This window comes from Agrilus planipennis, unplaced genomic scaffold, assembly GCF_000699045.2.
Source record: "Agrilus planipennis isolate EAB-ADULT unplaced genomic scaffold, Apla_2.0 scaffold26, whole genome shotgun sequence".
In the NCBI taxonomy this organism is placed as follows: domain Eukaryota; kingdom Metazoa; phylum Arthropoda; class Insecta; order Coleoptera; family Buprestidae; genus Agrilus; species Agrilus planipennis.
In genome coordinates, this window is record NW_020439469.1 from 250,889 (window position 1) to 260,303 (window position 9,415).

The 9,415-nt window shown below is 33.0% G+C and overlaps 1 protein-coding gene across 1 annotated transcript in view; it reads left to right on the plus strand.

Annotated features, from left to right (window-relative positions):
- Positions 1 to 358: 358 nt before the first annotated feature.
- The window catches only part of LOC108740249 (choline/ethanolamine kinase), a 51,438-nt gene continuing 42,381 nt past the window's right edge, over positions 359 to 9,415 (plus strand). Inside the window, exon 1 of the mRNA XM_018474509.1 lies at positions 359 to 397. Coding sequence (XP_018330011.1) covers positions 374 to 397 — 24 coding nt within the window. The 5' untranslated portion in view covers positions 359 to 373. The remainder of the gene's footprint in view (positions 398 to 9,415) is intronic.

The following is a 9,415-nucleotide window of genomic DNA, read 5'->3' on the forward strand; positions in this document are numbered from 1 at the left end:
ATTCTGTAAATAAATTAGTAAATTGATGACAAATCTGTAGAATTTGAAAAGAAAATTATATTAGCATAGCAAATTGTTTGTTTATTCAGTTATTTAAGTTGAATGAGGCGCAAGTAGAAATTCGATAATAACAGAATAGTACCATTAGATACTACGCATTGAATGGTATAGGTGTTAAATGGTTTTTATTTTACTAATAAACCGCAAACGTATGCTAAAGAAAATTGTATTTAGGTATAGGAAATACAGGTAAAATGCATGTGTGTCTATGAATGGTATTGTTCGTTTTAGACTATAAATAGAGGTCACTATCTACAAAGGAATAGTCAGTTATATACGGCAAGTGTTGTGAATTTTGTATAGGTTGAGCGTCATGGGCTTCCTTTATTTAGAATTGGTAAGTACAATTAATGTTTAATTTATCTACTCTCAAAAGTTTGAATATTTAAAAGATGACAGCATCTGAAACATTCTTTTAACTAAAAATTAAAGGCTTATGTATCCAGTGATGCGTGATAAGTAATTGTTTTGACTTTTTAAAGAAATTTTTATAACATTGGTTCACTTTTTCATTGACCTACATTTCTTGACAAATGAGCTCTTTTCTACAAACTTTTAGTCTTAGTAAGACAAAATAAAAATTACAATTGCCTAAGTACATTTATTTGTATGTATTTACAACTGTATGGAAAAGTGTAGTATTCATATTTGAATTTATCGCCTTACCATAAAACAAACTAGACTCCATGTTATTTTTTTACAAATAAATATAAATAAAAAGTTCTCCATGATTAAATGTCACGAGTGTTTCAATGATTTTATATCCTATAATTAATAAAAATTAGAATAAGTTATGGGCCCAGGAAGCCAAAGTAGTCAAGAAAATTATTTGTAAAGTTAATTATACTTATAAACACAAAGTGTAAACAGTTTCGTGCCAGCGAAGTAGTAAAGTGTATTCGCATAATCTAAAAAAAAACGTGATTCAGTTTTTACAAATCGTCGTCGTTAAGAAAACGAATCATCATGGCTGGTAGCAATCCTCTGGCCCTATAGAAAATTAATAGGCCGAGAAAACTACAGCACCTGACGGTTTGCCATTAAAACATATCTTCAACATGAACAGCTGTGGAAATTCATTCAAAATCCCAACAACGAACCTACAAATCGAAAAAAGGACACAAAAGCAAGATCCAAATTAATATTACTTATCGATAACATCAACTACGTACACATCCAAATGGTACAAACTGCAAAGGAAGTGTGGGATAACCTGTCTCGTGCTTTTGACGACACTGGGCTTACACGCAGAGTTGGTCTCCTACGTGATATCTGCACAACTACACTCTTTGGTTGTCAAAATATAGACGAATAAGTGCAGACTCAGTTATAACTCAGCTTTTACATCTGCACATGGTTCTCAAACAAAGAATGTGAAAAAGTAATTCAGCAAAGGTCACGATGTTTTCAGTGCAACAAATATGGACACAAGAGTCCAGAATGCAGGTCAAAACTCAAAGAAATGACTGCCAAATAAAATAGTTCATACGCTGTCCAATTTGTCACCCCCTTTGAAAACAACATCTCTGCTTGATACATTGATTTTGGGGTAACAATGCACATGACGAGACAACACAACCTTCTTCAAAATGAACACTCACCACATAGAACAAATCAAAGTTGCTAATAAAAAAACATTTTCAGTAAATAGCTGCCAAAAGAAAAACACAAAAAGTGGTATCCTAAAGCACAAAAGATGATCTTTATCGGTAACTGCCAGAATACAAAAGGTTACAAGTTTATAAAACCAAATACTAAAACGAGAAGGGATGCAGTATTCCTTGAATCCCCTGTGAAGGGAAACTATGCTGCGCTGGAATTGTCTGAAACAGAGAATAAAAAATTAGATATTAATGTTTACCGATAGCTCCGTCCCCGATCAAGTGATCAACGCGATTGTTCATGCGCTGTTAGAGAGATACACAGGACACTATGCAGCATTTTCTCTTGCACCGGGCTAAAATCTCTATGGTCAGATAAATCAGAACGGAAAAAGCGCTACAGATACCTATATAACAAAGAAGTCAAACCAATTGGTACATTTTTGAAAAGCATTATTTTCAAGTCAAGTCAAATAATTTGCAAACACATCGGACTGCTTGACTTGAAACATTAACATTTACGATAAAAACTCAGAAAGCAAAATTATGATAATTTGGAAACAATTTCTTATAAATTCAGTGTTCATTCAGCAGAACTCGTTCTACATTCGCTGATGCCGAACTCTTGAATTCACTGCCAACTTACTCAAACTCATCATGTTACTATGTCATCTATTGGTTTTTTCAAATACCTAAATGAAATTAATTGACACTGCATTATGCATATATATACAACTCGATTACTTTTCCCCGTCATGTCTTTTAACTTAACAGGGTTTACTGACTCGCGCGTTGGACTGGGGAAGAGGGATGAGTCGTTGGTCTTAGGAAACCTAGAAAAGCCAAAACACATGTATCGAGAAAAACACTCGCAAATAAGGACATTTTATAAGTTAACGCCCTTTAAGAAATGCATGAAATAATTTTATTGAAAATACAACAACTGACGATAATATTATTAGTTTCACAAGCTAACGTAATCATGAGTTTGATGGGCGTTTTGTCTCAAGATCATAAAAGGCATTGAGATTACGAATATAAAGTACCTGCTGGAGACGGGGGTTCTAACTAGTTTTTTCAGTAGGAGCTCACGAATTTTTTTTCATAATAAAAACTACTAAAATATATTTCAGGAACTCTTGATGCTAAAGCGCCCCAAATAACTTGTCTATCCAACCCGTCGGTAGTTACAACACTTCGCCACTGCATGCTACTGTTCTTGCTTAAAGGAGCAGTAAAGAAACAATTTTTTTCTTGAAGTAAATAAAATTGGATCATCATCATCATGATAAGGTCGTCAGTCCTGAGATTGGTTGGACACGCAGCTCCACTTTTTCCTATCCTGCCCCAATCTTCTCTTTTCCCTAAAGCTNATTAATTTTTCTCGTATATCTCCGCTTCTGGCATTTTAATACTCACAAGACTGTTTCATTCTTAGTACTACCTCTGTTAATTGCACTTCAAAAAGTGGGCAATCCACCTGCTCTTATTATTGATAATCATCTTATATAGAAAAATTCTGTTTAATGTTTTGTCGTTTTTTTTTATTTGTCACTTATGTAAAATTGTGATGTGAGTGGTTTTATGTTAATAAATGGTTCGTTATTTCTTTTTGCTTTTCTAAAATTATATCCGTTTTATAACCGAATCAGAAATGATCTACCAAATTTAATGTATTTGTCAGTGAACGGATATATGTTGGAGCGTGCTTGAGTTGTTATTTAACAGATTATAGGTCCAGGTTCGCTTATTACAAGCTGGAGGTCAACCGTAGAACGGGCTAAGTATTTGCATTATTTTTTCATTTATTTATCAATTCACCCTTCTGAACTTCAGCTGATTAGACACTGTACAACTTCAAGTATGGCATAAATTAGAGTCAGTTTTTGCATCAAATGGACCTATAAAGAAAGCAAGACTTCTTAGTCAACTAATATCGGAAGCGCCTCTCTGAAGTAGGAAATCATTTAAATAAATTTTATAAAGTAGCAGATAGATTAATGGCTATGGAAATATTAATTAATAATGATCTGTTGTCGAGTATAATTCTCCATAGCTTACCTGCAAGCTATAAGAATTTTAGATATGCCATTGAATCACGAGATGAACTTCCAAACCCTGAAGCCTTGAAGGTCAAGATTCTGGAGGAAATTGAAGCTAGAAACTAGGGAGAACTCAAATCAAATCACTCAATGAAAAACACTCGTGAGAGTAAAAATTATACCAATCGCTTCAAGGCTAAACACTTCAAGAAGGGACATGGTAAAGCTGGAAAATTCATGATTAGGTGTTATAAATGTGGGGTTTTTGGCCACAAAGCACCTCAGTTCCCGTCAGAATAATGAGCACAAAGAGATCAACACTGTTGATGATTCCTTTGCTGTATTAAATCTCAATAAACTTAATCAAAAGTCCTGTACTGGAGCTAAGGTAGTTTCTCAAGAAGAGTCTCCGTTATCTTCAGAGACTTGAATACTGGACAGTGGATGCACATCTCATTTATGTCGAGAAGAGAAGAGTTTTAGTAAAATGAGAGATTCTATAAAAGTGGCTAGTCATGCATCTACCAATGTCGTTGGATAAGGTTGCAATATCCGTAAATTCTCAGCCAAAATAATGTAATTTAAAAGACACTTTTTTTGTTACGGAATTGAGATCTAACTTGATGTCTGTGGCCAAGATTACTGACACAACAATATCGTTATTTTTGGGAAAAATTAGGCAATCATTGCTGATTTGCATTATGTAGCACCTGAAAACTCGTGTTTAAATATATCAGTTCCAAATAGTACTAGTATTGCTAAAAATGGCATAATCGTTTCGGCCATCTAAATTACAGCGATTTAGCTCAAGTATTGGAAAGGTCCATTAATTTAGACATTAAAGATAAGTTTAAGGAATTAACATCATGTGATATTTGTCTAGAGAGGAAGACGACTTGTCTAGCGTTTCTAAAAGGAAACTTACCTTCATTCGATGTGTTACGCATCATTAATTCGGATGTAGTTGGACCAAGGAGAACACAGCCAGTGAACAGAGCCAAGAACTTTGTGACATTTATTAATGATGCTGCTTCAATCAGAAAAGTGGTGTTCTCGCAGCCTTTTTTCAAGATCAGTTTAAAAATAAAGTAAAAAATTTAATCGGAAGAAAGATTAAGTATTTACAGTCAAATAATGGGAGAAAGTATCTTGGAGCTGATTTTGATTTACTGTTAAATGAATTTGGAATAGAGAGGTGACTATGCCACGTATCACGATGTATTTTACTCCAATCCGGATTATCTATGATGTTTTGGGCAGAAGCGGTTGCTACCATTTGCTACAGTTGAAACAGATCACCAACCACTACTCTCTAGTTGGCTCTATTGTGTATGTCGCTAATAAAAATCCTACTAAGGATAAATTTTCTCCAAGATCAATTATTATTATTAGAAATATCGTAATAATTTATTAGTTCTTTTATACGTTGATGATCTGTTGTTAGCATCACAAGACGAAGAATGGATTAAGGAAATAAAACAAGGTCTAGCAAGAAGTTTTAGTGTCAAAGATCTTGGTTTATTTTAGAACTGTCTTGATTTGGAAATAAGACAGAATACTGACTCAAAAGAAATATATTTAAAATATATTAAAACGTTTTCGTACGACTGATCCTATTTCTACTCCAGCTGAGATTAATTCTAAGCTCCTACCTGATACAACATCAGTAACGTGTAATCAAAATTTTCCATATAGGGAACTTGTGTATTTGTCTATTGGAACTAGGCCTGAAATCTCCAATACAGTCTCAACACTTGCCCAATTCGCTAATTCACCGGTTAAAGAACATTGAATAAAAGAAAAAAGTGTTTTGCGATACTTAGCAGGTACTTTTTCGGTCAGAGATATTGTTGTTCTGAAGAACATACCATAGGTTACTCAGATGCTGATTAGAGTGGAGATGTTACTCATCAACGTTCTTTCACCGGCTATGTTTTTCTACTGGCCAGAAGTTCAGTGACATGGACGTCTCAAAACAGCCAATCGTTTCATTATCTTCAACCGAGGATGAGTATATTAACCTAGTCAAATATTTCAAGAAAGGTTTGCAACTTCAAAATTTATTAATTGAAATGGGATTGACCGAGTTGTGTAACATCATCATATTTACTAATAATCGTAGTATTAAAACAGTTGAAAAAAACTTATCGATATAAAATATCATATTAGAGGTATAGTCGAGAAGTAATTAAATTTGTCCCAAGTCAACAAACGGTTGCGGATATTCTTGCCAAACCGTTGTCAATGATCTGGGAATGTTCAGATTAAAAAGAGCATCCACACTGAGGGGAGTGTTAATTGCAGTCATATTTAGGTGGGCAATCCATCTACTCCTATTATTGATATTAATCATCCTAGAGACATTCTGTTCAATTTCTTTCTCAACTGTCACTTGTATAAAAATGTGTCATTCTTGATGTGTACAGTTTTACGTTAAATAATGGTTCGTTCTTTCTTTTAACTAAATCAGAAATGATCGACCAAATTTGATGTATTTATCAGTGAACAGATATATGTCGAAACTATTAAAGGGCACTTTTAATTATTGATAAAATATTACGCAGGTTATTAATGTTTACGTGCATGACAAAAATAAATGCAAACTCATTAGCATTTCTAGATGTGCATTATGTCTGAATACGTAATAAGTCAATCTTCTTTCATTGAACGTAAGTAGAAAGTGTTGTGAGTCTATAAATTTTATCGATAATGTTTTATATTTTTTTGCAATCAGTCAAATGAAAACAAGACACTTAAGTTTTTATTGCACTTGCGATTAGACAACGCATTTATTATTTAAAATAAAATGATAACGTATAGTCTTTACTATAGTTGGTTAATATTCCGAGCATAGACCCAAGAAGCAAAATTTTGAAAATACTTATCAATAAAGATAGGTACATAAACTGATTATAATTTTCAAAATGTTACAAATTGATCGTATAAATAAATTATAACTTTTTATTAACAAATATGATTATGTATGTCCGCACAGTGCTGAATTTACGCTTAGACTCGTATGGCGCGGAGCTAGGGCTGTAAAATGCTAGGAGCATTAAAATTTTAGAGGCGAAAAATATTTCTTTGGTGTTGAGTGTTGAGATGCTCTACAATACTAACATTATTCGGGTCGAATGCGGCTTTAGTAGGGAAATCTTAGGTTATGGCAGTAAAATCTAATCCTGATGTAGTAATGATTTGAAAGAATTACCACACTGTCCTAGTTTCGTTTGCCTGATTGTACGCTTATTACGGAACTCCCTATTTAAACGTATCTAGCTGTGATATAGCATCTTACCTCCAAAGGTACGTTTTACATAATCTCAACGAAAAGATGTCTAAATTGTATGTAAGTGAAAGCTAGTTTGTAGAGAAAGAAAGGCATGAGAGGGTGTTAAAAATCACTGTCATACTAATTTGTTTGTAAATTTTTGAAATTATTTGATGACCTGCCAAAAATTATATCTTTATGTATTTTCGCCATCTAAAGTTAAGCGCATGTAAGAACGCAGCTGCCATGAATTTAAATGTAGTAACGCACGCTTTTGTCGGTTGTCTTGTGCCGACGAAACGAATTTACTTATTTAATTCTCATAAGCACCCCGCCGCCGTATGAAATTTTGATAAAACGTTAAGCGTAAAAGCAAATTGATATAGTGTGGAATTACGATTAGTATATCGTTATCTACTGGTATTTAATGCTAATGATATTTTAAATGTTTGACAAAGGCCTTAAGAGGATACCTACATGTCAAACTGAATGTAAATGCATTAAAAGGGAATACTACCTAAATATTAAAGAGACTCAAAAGTTACTATAAATTTTTATAATAACAAACACGTGTTTCGTCCTCTTTTTGTAAGCATTATCAACGTGAATCCTACTTGATAAAAATACTGATGGAATTTATGAAACTAGTAAAAAAATTGATAAAAGTAAAAGATTTCTTGGAACAATGCGACATGAGCAGATATCTTTATATTATTAATTTTCAATAAAAATGCGGTCTTTTAAAATAAAGAACCGTTTCCTATAGGCAGTTCAATATATACCTTAAAGATAAAATTTATTGGTTTGCAATTACATACGTATGAAATATGAAATGAAATATAGGTACTTTAATATCGAACAGTCATTATTTTTGTGTCTACAAAAATAGAAATGACGAGGCATTTGAAAGAATAATAGAACAGAGGACTCAATAAGAAATAGGCGAGATAGATTAGTTAGACACCTTCTCAGGCATAAAGGGCTTCTCAAAGACTTATTAGAAGTAAAAACAGGAGTTAAGAGGAGTAGAGGTAGACCTATATTAGATTACTATTCGAAAATAGTTAAGGATGTGGGGTGTTAGTTCAGGATAAGAAAGAGTGAAGGTGCGTGTTCAACCAGTCTTAGGACTGACGACCTAATGATAATGATGATGTTAGGTCACCAAATACCTACTAAAGGCAATTTTGTGAGTTGCGTTCTTCATTGTACAACACGTGAAATGTAGCTTAAAAAACAATCTCACTATTTATGAAAATTCGCTTGTGATTCAAGTACCGCTCGTGCCTAGGTTACATGTTGCTTTAATTCGGAAAACATGGTTTCTATTCTACACATTGTGATTTAATGCTGCGAGATAAATGTGTGATTTTTTGTATTGTAACAGACAAAGGTTCACACTCACTCGGTACGTTTTCGGTTTTCAATAATTGTTGTTAGTGACGTTAGTTTTACGTATTTACCCTAAAAATATGATCACAAAATCTACAATTTATGTGTGAAGGATATACGGTGTACCAGGTAAAAGAAAAACATTATAGAACTCAGCGTTTTCTAGAATGGACAAAAACTGTACTTTGTTTCAAAAACCTCATATTGATTCTAACTGCGTAGATTAGTAGATTTAAAGTTAAAAAGGAAGATAGTGATAGAAAAGATTGGTGAGAACAAAAATTAATCGCTGAGGGGAGTGTTAATTGCAGTCATATTTAGGTGGGCAATCCATCTACTATATAAATTTAAAAGTGTTTCTTCATGTAACTTTGAACCTTTATCCCTGAGAGTATCGTGAGCTACACCTTCGACAATCTGTTTGCTACATCTTCGTATACCTACTCCTTGGGAATACCAACTAAATCCTTATCTACATACAGCATATGAAGTTTGATCTTACATTACCAAGTAATTAATTAATCCAAAACTTACCAAATTGAAATTGTTATTATCAAAAAGTTGACGTTTCAACTAAGAGAATGTCTAGACTAGAAAGTTTCTTAATATAAAGTAGCTTTTCTTCTGATTAAAATGTATTAAAAAGTTCAATCAAAAACTGGAAAAACTGAGTATTAATTTATATTTATAACTCAAAGAAATTCGATGTAATTTGATAAAGCCTATTTTACTACAAATTCCGCCTTCGTTTAAAGCGATACCTAGTTTGGTTCACTATACAATGGCTTGTAATTTAAAAGCAGTCGGGTTCTAACAGTACCATAAATTTTAGACTCATGACCAGGGCTATCCTATCGTGACTTGCTCCATATTTTTTTCGGCTTTATGATAAAATAAGTACACAATTATAACCAGGTACACTTAAATTATTCTGTAAATAAATTAGTAAATTGATGACAAATCTGTAGAATTTGAAAAGAAAATTATATTAGCATAGCAAATTGTTTGTTTATTCAGTTATTTAAGTTGAATGAGGCGCAAGTAGAAAT